Below are 15,202 nucleotides of genomic sequence, written 5' to 3'. Positions count from 1 at the left end.
AAACTAGTAAATTGTGTTTTTTCCCTCTCTCTCTCAGATTTCATTAAAAAATATCTTCATTTGTGTTCCGAAGATCTTACGGGTTACGGGTTTGGCACGACATGAGGGGGGAGGGATTAATGACAGAATTTTCATGAACTACCCCTTTAAATTATTGTACTGAAATATTATATTAAACAGAATTAAGAAAATTTGAGAAATGCACTTTATTTCACCATTTATTTTTATTAGAATATAATGTTCCACAAATAATATAAATAATGCGCTTAGATTTTTGCTCTTATTGTTTTTTTTTATTATTCCATTAAATGTATCTTTTATCTATCAAGATTTTCTGTTTTTATTTCGTACGGTAAATTTTATTGACATAATAATTTTGATATCTTTATTTCCTTCACACAGCAGTGAGTCGGGATTTGATAGACATCACGTGATGACTGTGTGAACCATTTTCGATATAATGACATATGAAGGCACAGATCACAGAATGGTAACTGCTTTATTCATCTGGAATGTCAAAATCTAGAAGAAACGTCTGAACGTTTTCTTATTGATAGTATAATCTGAAAATAAAACGTTATTCGCATTCGATGACGTCTGATAGTTCCTGCTTATGAAAAGCACGTCGTTGTAAGGTATTTTCCAAAATAAAAGTCCTCGGTCGGTCCTCTGTGAAGCTCAGTATTCAAGACGTGCCAATACTGTGACATTCAAGTATTTTTGCTGGCCTTCAGTGTTCATCTGATTAAAATACATCTAATGTACTGTTAGAAAGCATTTCAGAAAAGATAAAGTTATAAAATATCTTTGAGAAATGCTTACTACTAGTAGGCTACAAAATCAGAAGATGAAATAAACAGGCAGAGTGTAAGAGCATGTGACAATTAGCACTGAATTTCAGATAATATTAGCTATCTTACAGTGGAATTGCAGTGCAAAAAATTAGTTTGATTTACTTAAAATCTACAGATGTGCTAAAAAAAGAAACAAAACACCAAAGCAGAGCATCCAAACACATCTCTAAATAGATACATTTTTTATCATAAAACGTTTTCTCTCCATGCTCAAATCATATTAAAAGAAATAAGCAATAAGAAGCAAGCATTTTACTCATACCAAATTTAATTGAAGATGAATTATAGTGTTTTCCCAAAACGCTGGCGGGTTTTTTTTGTGCGTGCGTGTGTGTGCACCAAGAAAAGGTTACGTTGCAGTATTTTTATCAAATAAAGCAAAGCGGGTCAAATGCTTTCTCAGTGCGGTCCTTTTTTCTCAAGTTTTTCTCCCACATGGAATGATATTATAATAAATCAGACTTGAGCCTGCTCCTTTTTCACTGTCAGTTAGAAAGAAGGTCAGAGTTCAGGCTCACAATTTAAGCTTTAACTTTTAAGAACTGAGCCCAAATCTAATGACAGGCTAAAACGAAATTCAACGTATCACTAAAATAAATAAAAATCAAGAGAACACTACGATATAGCACTGAGAAACAGATGAACGCCCAGCATATAAAGCATATGAACAAAGTCAAGGTAGATTTTAGGCCTTTAAATTACAACATGCACCAAAATGAATGACTTTCAGTGCAAAACACCTCTAATGGTAGAAAAGAAACATCAAAAACTGAGCAGATGCTTCGCTGGCATCAGTAGCACATCTAGCTAATCCAGTCTGAACTCACCTAGAGATAAGATCATAAAGCATTTCTGAAGAAATATATTAGGTTATGCACTTCACAAAGTCCAATAAACTCGCTTCGAGTACACAGATGTAAAATTAAGAGCACTGTTGTTACACAAGGAATGTTGGATTCATGGAATACATATGTTTAAATAACAGCACTGACTGAGAACCATTTGTAATTCACATGACACACTGAGCCGCAGCAGGTCAAACGTCCCGGAGGTCAGAGGTCAGAGGTCATGCGTTCAGGGCTCTCCAGCGGTCGCTGTCGATGCTGTTGATGCTGTGCGCTCCCCCGAACGGGCCCGACACCACGTCGTCCAGGTACGCGCCGGAGCCGTCGATCTGCGTGCTGGAGTACGAGCCGTGGTCCAGGTCTCTCCGGCTCAGGCCCGAGGACGAGGTGTTGGGCAGGTGCACGTCCGAGTCCTCCGGCTCGTCGATCTGGGACTTGTACGAGAAGAGGATTTTGGGCTCGGAGCTGGAGAGAAATCAGGGAGTTCGTTACACACAGAGCAACAGCCGTCATCTCGTATATCCCTGACACGGGTTCCCCTCACACCCTTATATCCCGGCTTTTTAAAAAGTGCTTGTAAATCGCTCGTTAATCTACATTATCACCACCAGATACTGGATTCAACCTTTTTGTCAAGTTGTTTTTAGTTTTTTTTGAGTGAGTGTGTATGCGTGTGTGTGTGTATGCGTGTGTGAGTGAGTGCGTGTGTGCATGAGTGCCTGGGTGAGTGTGTGTGAATCCGTGTTTAATGCATGAGTGTGTGTGTATGCGTGAGAGTGTGCATGAGTGTGTGTGTATGCGTGAGAGTGTGCATGAGTGTGTGCGTGATTGTGTGTGTGAGTGTGTGAGTGTGAATGTGTGTGTGAGTGCGTGAGTGTGAATGTGTGTATGAGTGCGTGAGTGTGAATGTGTGTGTGAGTGTGTATTCGTGTGAGTGTGTGCATGAGTGCGTATTCGTGTGAGTGCGTGCGTGTGTGTGTGTGTGTGTGTGTGTGTGTGTGTGTTAGTGAGTGTGCATGAGTGTGTGTGTGAGTGGGTATGAGTGTGATTGTGTGTGAGTGCGTATGCATGCGGGTGTGTGCGTGTGAGTGAGTGTGAATGCATGTGAATGCGTGCGTGCGTGCATGCTTGAGTGTGTGTGCGTGCATGCATGATTGTGTGCATGAGTGTGTGTGTGTGTGTGTGTGTGTGTGTGTGAGTGCGTGAGTGAGTGAGTGTGTGTGCGTGCATGCATGATTGTGTGCATGAGTGTGTGTGTGTGTGATTGCATGTGTGAGTGCGTGAGTGTGAATGTGCGTATGAGTGCGTGAGTGTGAATGTGTGTGTGAGTGTGTATTCGTGTGAGTGTGTGCATGAGTGCGTATTCGTGTGAGTGCGTGCGTGTGTGTGTGTGTGTGTGTGTGTGTGTGTGTGTTAGTGAATGTGCATGAGTGTGTGTGTGAGTGGGTATGAGTGTGATTGTGTGTGAGTGCGTATGCATGTGAGTGTGTGCGTGTGAGTGAGTGTGAATGCATGTGAATGCGTGCGTGCATGCTTGAGTGTGTGTGCATGCGTGCGTGCATGCATGATTGTGTGCATGAGTGTGTGTGTGTGTGATTGCATGTGTGAGTTTGTGAGTGAGTGTGTGTGCGTGCATTAGTGTGTGTGTGAGGTGAGTGATTGTGCATGAGTGTGAGCGTGTGAGTGAGTGTGTATGCGTGTGAATGCGTGCGTGAGTGTGTGTGTATGTGAGTGAGTGTGTAAGAGTGTGAGTGTGTGTGTATGTGAGAGAGTGTGTGAGTGTATCCACACATGCACAGGTCCAAGGCCTTTATCTTTGCAAACACACATGTAAATATGAGAGCATGATGAACTTGCTCCTGAACACTAAATGTTTCTTATTCTCGATCTCCCTCGTTCATTTTCAGTGTCATTTTTGACCAATATAATCTCAGATCAATGAGCCTACAATCAGTCAGTTTCAAAAATAAATACAAAACCTGTTCTAATTGAAAGAAAACAATTTGTCAAAAAGAATGAATAAAATATTTGGTGATAATGTCGCATAACGAGAGATCCACACACTATTTTTGTAGACTGGTCATATTTACCTGGAACACCACAATCACAAAACTCTTGCTCTTTTAAAACAGAAGGTTTGATTTGGCACAGAGAAACATTCTCAGCTCATAACTTCCCCAGTTCAATGACTGTTTTTGATATATTAAAAAACATAATCCAATGGCATTTTAAGGAAGTTGAAAACCACAGAAGCGGCTTCACCTCATCCATAAATACATCTACAGTTCCTCAGTTCTGCTTTCAGAACTACAGCGCTGTAATACGACAGGAATGAGTCTGTCTAGGGGGCGAATGCACATATAATATCCTGTGACAGAATCAACCGAAGCAGGATCTACGTACCCGAAGAACCCTTTGAGGAACGTCACGTAGATCAGAGGAGCAAAGACGGAAAAGTACAGGAATGTGGTCACGTCCACACAGCTGCAAACACACACACACACACACACACACACACACACACACACACACACACAGTCACTATACATCATACAGAGGCTGTTTTCATCAGGAATCAGGTCATACCCAGACATACATACATTTTTAGCAATTCGTAAAAGGTAAAACATTATATTATATAAAAAATTATGCTTATACAGATATTCGGGGCTTAGAGAGACTGAATCTTCAAACGAAGCGTTTCAGACACTGAGAGAAAAGAGCTGATGCTGCAGTGGAGATTATGAGGAAATTAAAGTGTTTTTGACTTTAAATGCATGTAAACCTGTTGTAGGAGACTCTAAAACACAATTAGAAACCTTTAAAATAGCATAATAGGGCACTTTAAGGTTAAGGCTGTGTCGCTTTCTCAAATCATCAGACAAACCAAAGGCATTCTTAGATTCATGTTCATTCCTCAAACTTTTCACTCATTATGCTGATAATATAATATTGACAAAATAATGATTTTATATTAAATTAGAAGAGGCTTCACTCAGATGTATTTTCCAAATCTAAAGAGCAAGACATAGTGCCAAATATATGATATAAAACATATATAAACATGTATGCAAAATTACCTATTTAAAGTACACTGTGAAATATACATCTTAAAATACCCATCTCTATGTGACTTGGGATATCGCATTAAAAAAAATATTGGATGAAACACCAAGATGCGCATTAAGTCTAAAAATGCACAAATAAAACTATAATAATATTTTTTTATTATTTTTTTTTTAAGAAGAAACTTTGATGGAAACACATTTACTGAATAAATCCTTAAATGTGCAACAATAAACTCAGTGACTTTCCCTCAGCGTCAGCTATGATTGGATAACTGGAGTAGCCAGCGGACCAATGGCGTCGCAGCGTCTCTAATGTTGGTTTGGTGTTTCTGAAACGCCGGAGTCGAAGTGTGTGATCAGGGGTGCGTTTCCCGAAAGCATCGTTGGCCAACTATGGTCGCAAGTTCATCGCAATGTCCATTGAACTCTATTGGTAACGACGGAACTTGCGACCATAGTTGGCCAACGATGCTTTCGGGAAACGCACCCCAGGATGATTTGGTGTAATTCCCTCCAGAAGCGTCTCACAGACACGAGTGTGTTCCTGAACACCAGCATCCGAACGCTAGAGAACACGACAGCGTTTACTGTGTTTCGTCTGACGCTCTGAGACACTCGTTTATGACGGAGGGAAAAAGAGAGAGATTGCAGAAACTTACTTGATAATTTGCACTAATTTCCCAAGAAGTGATGATTTTGTTCTCTTGAACACATAGGATGGAAACGCTGCTTTATTCGCAAATGTTTTACGCGATTTTTCAAGTTAAATTCGCAACTTTGTATGGAAACACAGCTAATGACACTTCTCTGGTAACTGGATTGCTAAAAAGTAAATAGAGAATATGTTTGACAGAAAGATATGACTTCTCACCACAGGCCTTCGATGATTTCAGCGCAGAGCAGCGCGCTTCCCAAACCCTGGACCAGATTCAGCACGGACAGGATCGCAGCGTACACGTAAAAACCCCTCTTAGCTGAGAACGACACACACATTCACATCATCATCCGAACGATCCGCCTTTCCCACACGGCAAACACTGAACACACGAGACCAGAGGCCTTTACTCACATGGTAATGAGATTCTCTCTCTGATTGGAGTTTTAGGCAGAATGACTATTAAGGAATACACCTAAAACAGATTGTAAAGCAGAATAACATAAATCACTGAATATATAAACTCGAGATGGATTCAAAAGAAAGGACTTAATTAGGTACCAGGAAGAAGAAACAGGAGCTGGCCAACCAGAAGTGCCGCCCGCCGTGGCCGTAGATGTTGAAGTCTTTGGCGGAGAGATGTTTGTCTGGGAAACGAATCTCCAGAGTCCCCTGAGAAAGCCAGAGATGTTGTATTAAAGCAATAACCCACATGATATACAGTGAATTTACGCAGCTAAACAGAGTCATTTCTGAAGTAACATCCAACTCATGATGAACAGATGACAACGGGTTAAAGTGCCCTGGTTATGCTCTTTTAAAGGCTCCTAATTGTGTTTTTGAGTCTCCTACAACAGGTTTACATTCATACAATGTCAAAAACACTTTAATTTCCTCATAATCTCCACTGCAGCATCAGCTCTTTTCTCTCAGTGTCTGAAACGCTTCGATCAAGGATTCAGTCTCTCTAAACCCCGCCTCTCTGAGAGCTGCTCTGCTTTGATTGGTCAGAAACCGAACGCTCATTATCATATCTGAATCTCAGCTCTTGATCACAGTGATACGAACAGTAATGATGGCGTGGGTTTTACCGTATCGATCTCAGAAAACAGCGTCTTCTCGACATGAACAACACGAACCAAACTCTTCCAGTCTCAGATAAACTAGTGTTTGAGGGCGGAGCTAAGAGACACTGATCAGCCAATCAAGACCAGAGGCTGGAATTATGCAAATTAGGAAGTGAGACTGAAATTACTCGTTTCAGTTCAGAATCACTTCTTTCTTTTAAGAGACAAAAACTCCATTTATCTGCACTATAATCTTTAAAACTTTGCAGAGCTTTTACATTCACAAACATCTCTATTACACACTACATGAAAGATCATCTCTGAAAAAGCATAATAGGGGCACTTTAAGGATACACGTTCACTATGTCTCTATAACACACCTGTGTGATGGAGTACGCCAGAGACAGGACCGCAGTGATGGCCAACACACGCTTGATGCTGGACTTACTCTCCAGATGGCCTGAACAAACACAATCATAAAACACGTCACTTTAACAGGAAGTGCAGCACATACAAAAAAAACACACACTTTATTTGAATAGGCTCTCACTGCACAATAAGTTACAATACAACAAGTACATTCACAAAACATGGAAATGTCTTTAAATCACAGTCAGACACTTTAAAAAGTAGATTTTTATAAGAAATCCCCAAAAATACACATGCATAAAGCAGGAACGCACCAAAAGCCAATCCGAGGATGATGACGCTGAGCTCAGTAGCCAATAAAAAGAACCTTGTGATTTCCCAAAGCACCTGTAAACACACAAGCATGGCTTCACATCACAACTGTGTTCATTACAGCATCATCAAACCAAATCCACACGTCAACATGAAATCCAACCAGATGATATTTACTCTCTTTATTCATGTGCCGGGTCTGATTGTGAAAGATTCATCAGTCACAGTATCCTAAAGAAATTAATGTTTGTTTTTATAATCCATCATTATAAATGTAATAACTTTCTGTTTCAACTCAACTTTCTGTCCCTTCAACCACTTGTCATATAAACATCATATAATTTCACAGTCTAATCATTATTACAGTGTAAATCTGCTGTTTTCAATGTGAATATACAGTAAAGTGTAATTTATTCCTGTGATCAAAGCTGAATTTATCATCATTACTCCAGTCTTCAGTGTCACATGATCCTTCAGAAATCACTCTAATATGATGATCTGATGCTCAAGAAACATTTAAGATTATTATCAATGTTGAGAACAGTTGTGCTGCTTCATATTTCTGTGGAAACCAAGATACATTTTTTTCAGGATTCTTTGATGAATAGAAAGTTCAGAAGAACAGCATTTATTTGAAATTCTTTTGTAACATTATAAATGTCTTTACTGACACTTTCTATCAATTTAATGTTTCTTGCTGAATAAAAGTATTAATTTCTCACTAGCTGCGTTTCCATTATTCTTCAAATTGCGCAAATTGAAATTGCAAATTGAAAATACGCCCAATGGAAACACGTCAATTTCACAAAAACTCCCATTTATCGCAAAAACGTTTTTACGCTTGCTTGGTTTTTCAGGCAATTCGAAAAAGAAATATTTCGCAAAACTGCAATGGAAACAGTTTTTGCGCCTTTACACTCACATGACGTAGATGTTTGGACAGAATACGAGACAGAGCTCTTTATTAAATGAATAAAAGACATAAGAATTACAGGAATACTGGATTATAAACCTCAAAGAAATGCCACAATCAAGACCTCGAAGCAGAAATGAGGGAGAAACACCCAGAAACTCCTCATATGAGCCGCTCTCAAGTATAAGGGTCTTTTCTTACCATTAATGCTTGGATAACACACATACGTCTCCTTCTATTAATAATAATGGCCAGTGCAGTGGCTGGGATATAGTACATAATCCTACCAACGTCCGTTGCCATGATTTTTGGAATGATTATAGCGAGATATTAGTCGCATAACATCGGTTAATGGAAACGCCGTCATTTCGCAATAGTTTTTTGTCGACATTTAGAAAAAAAAAGATTTTTTTTTTGCAAAAGTTTTGCGCAAATCTGTAATGGAAACGAGCCAACTGTATAAAGAATCTTTCTGACCCCCAAACCTTTAAATGGTAGTGTGTCAAATACATCAAACCTGTAAAACAGAATGTAATGAAATCACAACAGCATATCTTAGATAACAGGAACAAATAAAAACATTTCGCCCCCAAAACTTCTTTTCATGTCTACAAACTGCTTCTTAAGGTTGTATGCAGTGCCATAAATAATTAAAGATTGATTGAAATCAATATGAAGTCCACATTAAGATGTGTGTGTGTGTGTTTGTACCTTGTCTATGAGTGTGGCGGCGCTGGATGCGCTGACGGTCATGGACACTATTGCACGTGTGATTCCTACAGCCGCCACCACAAACACCTGAACAACACAAGAGAAACACCCGTCACCACACACACAACACTCAACACCACAGCACAGGTGTGGAGAGGCAGAACACACACCTTCATCAGCTTAAGGGTGCCGCGGGGGAAACTTCTCGACAACACACATGATTTAAAGGGATAGTTCACCCAAAAAAGGAAAATTCTGTCATCATTTACTCACTCTCATGTTGTCCCAAACCTTTATGAGTTTCTGTCTTCTGCTGAACACAAAAGAAGATATTTTGAAGAATGTTGGTAAAAAAAAAATAAACAGTTGATGGGAGCCATTGGCTTCCATAGTATTTTTTTCCCCTACTATGGCATAGCTGCCAACTTCTGAGTTTAGCTTGGAGTAAGATTTATGGGGGGGGCTTATTGTCATTTATTGGCTTATTTAAGTGTTAGTGTCAGTACACACTGATGATGGCTTAGGCCGAAACGCGTCTGTGAGGACATAGTAATAATAAATGTATGAAAATATAACCTGAGAGTGCGGTTTTTCATCTTTATTTTTGATAAACGTTTTTATTACTCGCACCCATAAGTTATTTTGCGAGTTGAGCGCGCCTGTTCTTAATATTATTTAAGTGTTACAGTGTTACATGGTACAATTTCTGGTAAGCTACGTTTTTTTTTTATTGCTTGACACAAATTTCACAATTTCAATTAAATTAAATTCTTGTGATATTGACTCATTTGGATAAATATTAGGTACACAAGATAGGCGTTAATTTTTCTCAAGAAAAACAAAACTCAACTAATGCTATAAACACACAGAGAGCCCTATCAGCTGGTAGTATTTAAGGTTAAAAATAACTCAAATTAAATACAATGCGTTTTTTATTATATTAACAACTTTAATAAAAGTAAAATAAAATATATCAAGTTAAAATATAATAAATAAGTAATATAGTACACATATTTAGCAAAATACTGTCTATAGCTCTTTTTTCCTAGCCAACTAACGTGCTATAGCCTGTAGTAGCCTATGGTCATTAAATGGCTTTCCTGAGGTAAATGTTATGTGACATAATTGTTCTCCAGCTGTTTTATTGACCCTTTCCGCGGATGAAAAACAGTAATTGATCAATATCATGTATGAGGAATATACATTTGGGTAAGTTGTACTGTATCTTTCAACAGTGTTCATTCGTGTTTATTTACTATTAGCTAGTAGAGATGATCGGTCACGTGCCGCTAGAGATCTGTCACGTCACATTTACAAGCGCCAAAACTTATTTATTGTTTGAATTTCGTAATAGAATTGACAGAATCTGAGAGCTGAGGATTTTTTTATATCATAAGTATCCTGCTCTGTCTAGTCTGTCGGTCTCCGTGTCCTTTCTGCCTCGTGATTTTTCTGTGCGTGAGAAAATGGATGTGTGTCGTGAGAGTGTGTGAAAAGTGTCAATCGCGTGAGTCTCACGGTGAATGCGTGAGAGTTGGCAGCTCTGCTATGGTGTCCGTCAGCTGTCTGGTTACTGACATTCTTCTAAATATCTTCTTTTGCGTTCAACAGAAGAAAGAAACTCATACAGGTTTGGGACAATATGAGGGTGAGTAAATAATGACAGAATTTTCATTTTTGGGTGAACTGTCCCTTTAAGATTTAGAGGTTTCTAGCCTGGAAATCCAGACCCAAATCTAAAGATTATTGGTCGGGCGTCGACTAATGAAGCTCGGCCAGCTCGAGGGGCGGCACCAAGCGTGCGTTTGAAAATCTCACTGCACACAATTGGATAACACTACGACCAATCAGAACAAGTTATCTCTTAGCTACCAGCGGAGCTCACTGGTAGATTAGACTTGCCGAATCCGGTCAGCAAAACCGGTCGGAGCGCCGTCTTCTGTTCCTCTTTTAGATAAAAAGCCAAGTCTAACTCGTTCATTGTGGCGGCCAAAGCCGTTTCACACAAATGGTGTTCATCCATAGCCATCTGGCAATGTTTACTAATGACTTCGATGTCACAGCGCTGTCGTCATCAGTTTAGCTCCGCCTATATCAGATAACCCGCTGTGATTGGTGTAGCTCAGATTGAGGGGCATATTTAATGAGCATCATTACTCGACGCCAGAGTAACTCGCTGAGCAAATTCAGCTTGTGCTCTCGCGAGAACTCTGGGTGTCCAGGGTCAGAGGTTTCCCTCACAGCTCACACTCACACACTGCAGTCGGGGTCGCGCGGGATGTTCTGCTTACCAGAATGTAAAACGCCACGAATATGGGGCTGGAGGTCAGGCGGATCTTAGCGCGAGCAGAGGGGAGTTTCCACACCAGGAACACCAGGAACGCCACGTTCGGGATGAGCAGCATCAGATCCCAGTAACGAACCCTGAGGGACAAACAGAGACGAACCGTGACGAGTCTCGAACAGAAGCTCGACCGCCGTCAGAGAGTGTGTGTGTGTGAAGACAGCGTTCATTAAACATGTTTAGATGAATCAGCACAGAAAACAGCTATTACTACAATACTAGACCACACACACACACACACACACACACACACACACACACACACACACACACACACACACACACTCTCTCTTTCTCTTTCTTTCTCTTTCTCTCTCTCACACACACACACACACACACACTCACTCTCTCTCTTTCTCTCTCTCTTTCTCTTTCTCTCTCTCTCTCTCTCTCTCACACACACACACACACACACACACACACACACACACACACACACACACACACACACACACACACACACACACTCTCTCATTCCTAAACACACACACACACACACACACACACACACACTCTCTCATTCCTAAACACACACACACACACACACACACACACACACACACACGCTCTCTCTCTCTCTCTCTCTCTCTCTCTCTCACTCTCTCTCTCACACACACAAACACACACTCTCTCTCTCTAAAACAACACACACACACACACACACACACACACACACACACACACACACACACTCTTATTCACAAACACACACACACACACACACACACACACACACACACACACACACACACACACACACACACACACACACTCTCTCTCTCTCATTCTACACCTGCGCACACACACACACACACACACACACACACACACACACACACACACACACTCTCTCTCATTCTCCCACCAGCACACACACACACACACACACACACATCAAAAACTGGAATTTCAACTTTGACGCTGTGATGGAAAATACCTATTTACCCGCCGAAACTGAGATCCAGAAAGAACAGTTTTAGTGTTTACCTTTCCTTTTGTTCTTCATTATATCCTTTGCATATGTTATTGTGTGTGTGTGTGTGTGTGTGTGTGTGTGTGTGTGTGTATGTGTGTGTGTGTGTGTGGAGGACATCGGTAGTTGAAGGTGATGTCGTTGATTCACAAATAAATGTTAGGTTTCAGAGTTCAGACTAATTTTCCTCTTTAACTTGTTCTCTGTATAAATTCATTAAAACGTTTATGTGAAGTTAATGTATAAAAATGTTTATAATAGTACACATACATGTATTCACAGTTCCTGCGGTCGACAAAGTTTAAATTTAAGCTTTATTTGATGAAGAAATCTCAACTTATACACACCAAACTTATACGAAACTCAACTATGTAATGAAAGGTATAATGGAATTATTTGTTTATATAATATTTATGTCCTGTATTATTGCAAAATGTCTAATTCTGTGTATAAACCTGTTTTGAGGCAACTATGGATTAAAAGTTTTTTGTTATTTTTAAAAGAAATTAATACTTTTATTCAGCAAGGATGCGTTAAATTGATCAAACGAGACAGTGAAGACATTTATAATGTTACAAACGATTCTATTTTAAACAAATGCAGTTCTTTTGAACTTTCTATTCATCAAAGAATCCTGAAAAAATATATATATCAGGAAAAAAATCTGAAGACGCAAAACTGTTGTCAACATTAATAATAATGATAATAATAAGAAATGTCTTTAAACAGAAAATTCAGTTTTGTTTACAGGAATAAATTACATTTTACAATATATTCAAACAGAAAACAGCTCTTTGAGATTGAAATAATATTTTTAAAACAATTTCGAAGATCGAAATCATTTAATAAATCTTACCGACCCAAATCTTGTGAAAAGTAATGTGTAATACAAAACATGATAATCTAGTCAAAGGTGCATATGAATAAATATTGTTGATTTTTGTGCATATATATCTATATTCACTTGTAGTTTAAAAAGAAATTCTCTGCTTTAAAATCAGCTTTCTTTAAAAAAGGAAAAATCTAATGTCTGCTTTAAAACTCCTCTAAAGTTACTCAGATAAAAAAAGGAAATTCCAAACAATAGACCTGCTGTTTTTCTTTCTATTTAATTTGCTGATAAGTGATTTTAAGAAAGAAGGAGAGGAAGTTATCTTGACCGAAGCACCAAACATCTGGAGTCTCTGAAGAGCCTCTTTAAGACAGTCACACACACACACACACACACACACACACACACACACACACACACACACACACACACACAAATCCTCAGAGGAAGACAAAACAGTCCCAGTTGAACCAGAAGGGACTTTTATTAAAAATACAGAGGACTGTCCCGTTATAGAGCCGTTACTGGCACAGAAACGAAAGCAGAATTGAAAGCTCGTGCTGCAAACGGCCTCCGCAACTAAAATCACATTTCACACACACTTCACACACACTTCACAAGCGTCTCCTGTCGGATCCTACACAAGATCATCTGTATCTGAGAGAAAACTGAGCTTAGAAACTGCATTCTTCAGGCATTCACACATGGCAAAGAGCCCAGATGAGAACTACAGTCAACTTCACCACTTATTTAACATAACTAGGTTAAACACACACACACACACTGCTACAACTTCACTTTACTACACAGAAATAGATTAGAAATAGGAAGTATGCTTATATGCAAATACGACTACATGATTTCAGACTATCACAGAAATGCAAATGTATCATAACGCCATATACACACAGACTTATGAAAGGATTTACCTGGACTCTCCGATGTCGTCGTACAGGATCTGCAGACACTTGTGTGGTTTGGTGACGTTGATCTCATGGTCCGGGCTGAACTGGGAGCTGTTCTCCACAGTGGGAAACACACTGGTGTTGCCATAATGGACCAACCTTCTCGCATCAGTCACGGTCTCCAGCATTCTGGACTAAACCTCTGCAAGACACACAACTACTTCAGTTTACACTCGTACTTACACACATACAATACATATATTCATACGGCAAGCATATATTTATATAAGAGTTATTAATGTTAAAATGACCAAAATCAGATTCACAACTATGTCGAAAACACAGTAATTTCACATAAAAGAAATTAAAATTGTAATTTAAACAATAAACAAACCTTTTTAAAACTAAAATCACTAAAAAAACATTTAAAAAAAAAGCGAATTTTTTTTTTAAGCAAAAATCACAGAAAATCTGAAAATAACAAAATTAACACTAATTAAAATAGACATAAATACTATAATAGTGTATAAATAATACCAAAACAGCACTGCCCCACTTTAGATAATTTCATGGCTGTTCATCGTCCCTTAAATAGACATTTTATATCAATTTATTTTTAAAAATGTTACATTTCTAAGGGATCAGAATGTTTCGAATGTAACAAAGTTCCTCCGCTGGAATGTGTTTTTAAAGATGTATAACGTTACATAACAGTTCACAGTCTAACACAACACATACTGATCCAAATACAAATGAACTATAATATTTCTGTATGTGTATTGCACGAATGTCATGTTTATTTTGGAATGTATCATATGACAATTCTCTCTCTCACACACACACTGCACGGATATATACATCAGCTGATAAACCTCATAAACAAAGCTCACCTTTAAGTGAAGATGATCTCAGATCAGAGGCTGGTGTGTTTCAGCATTAACGTGATCATAGGTTATTAGTTGATGCATAATAACTTTAGTCGGAGTGTCGGTTGTTTGTTGTTTACAGGCGGAACGAAACTGATGCGTCAGTAACGATTCGTTTGTCAGATAAAAGTCAGCGTGAATGCGTCGTCGTTTCAAAGATGGCCGCCATCTGTACGACATTTCATAATAAAAGACTCACGGAAAACAATACATAGGTTTTGTTTTATTTGATTTAATTTTAGTTTAGTTTATAATATATTGTTTAATGTTTTGATATTTGATTTGCACTTGTTATATATGGTTTAAATCATATTAATTAAAGTAAAAACAATTTTCATCGTACACATCTATTGTTTATCAGTACCAATATATATATTTTTGTGGTGATAATCAAGCACACAAAAATGTAACATTTTATATAGCCTAAA

General features: G+C 38.7%; 1 protein-coding gene across 1 annotated transcript; it reads right to left on the bottom strand.

Annotated features, from left to right (window-relative positions):
• Positions 1–212: 212 nt before the first annotated feature.
• Positions 213–14,938, bottom strand: tpra1 (transmembrane protein, adipocyte asscociated 1). The gene is made up of 11 exons (XM_081381232.1): positions 14,739–14,938; positions 13,873–14,050; positions 11,086–11,218; positions 8,795–8,881; positions 7,173–7,245; positions 6,870–6,949; positions 5,984–6,094; positions 5,837–5,897; positions 5,639–5,741; positions 4,103–4,183; positions 213–2,164 (listed from the first exon to the last, which is right to left on the bottom strand). Exons 2-11 carry the CDS (start codon positions 14,034–14,036, stop codon positions 1,921–1,923), a joined length of 1,137 nt encoding a protein of 378 aa, XP_081237358.1. The 5' UTR covers positions 14,037–14,050; positions 14,739–14,938; the 3' UTR covers positions 213–1,920.
• Positions 14,939–15,202: the final 264 nt, after the last annotated feature.

The sequence above is a fragment of the Scardinius erythrophthalmus genome, assembly GCF_964197995.2.
Source record: "Scardinius erythrophthalmus genome assembly, chromosome: 12".
Lineage (NCBI taxonomy): Eukaryota > Metazoa > Chordata > Actinopteri > Cypriniformes > Leuciscidae > Scardinius > Scardinius erythrophthalmus.
This window is presented reverse-complemented; position numbering and strand designations above follow the sequence as displayed.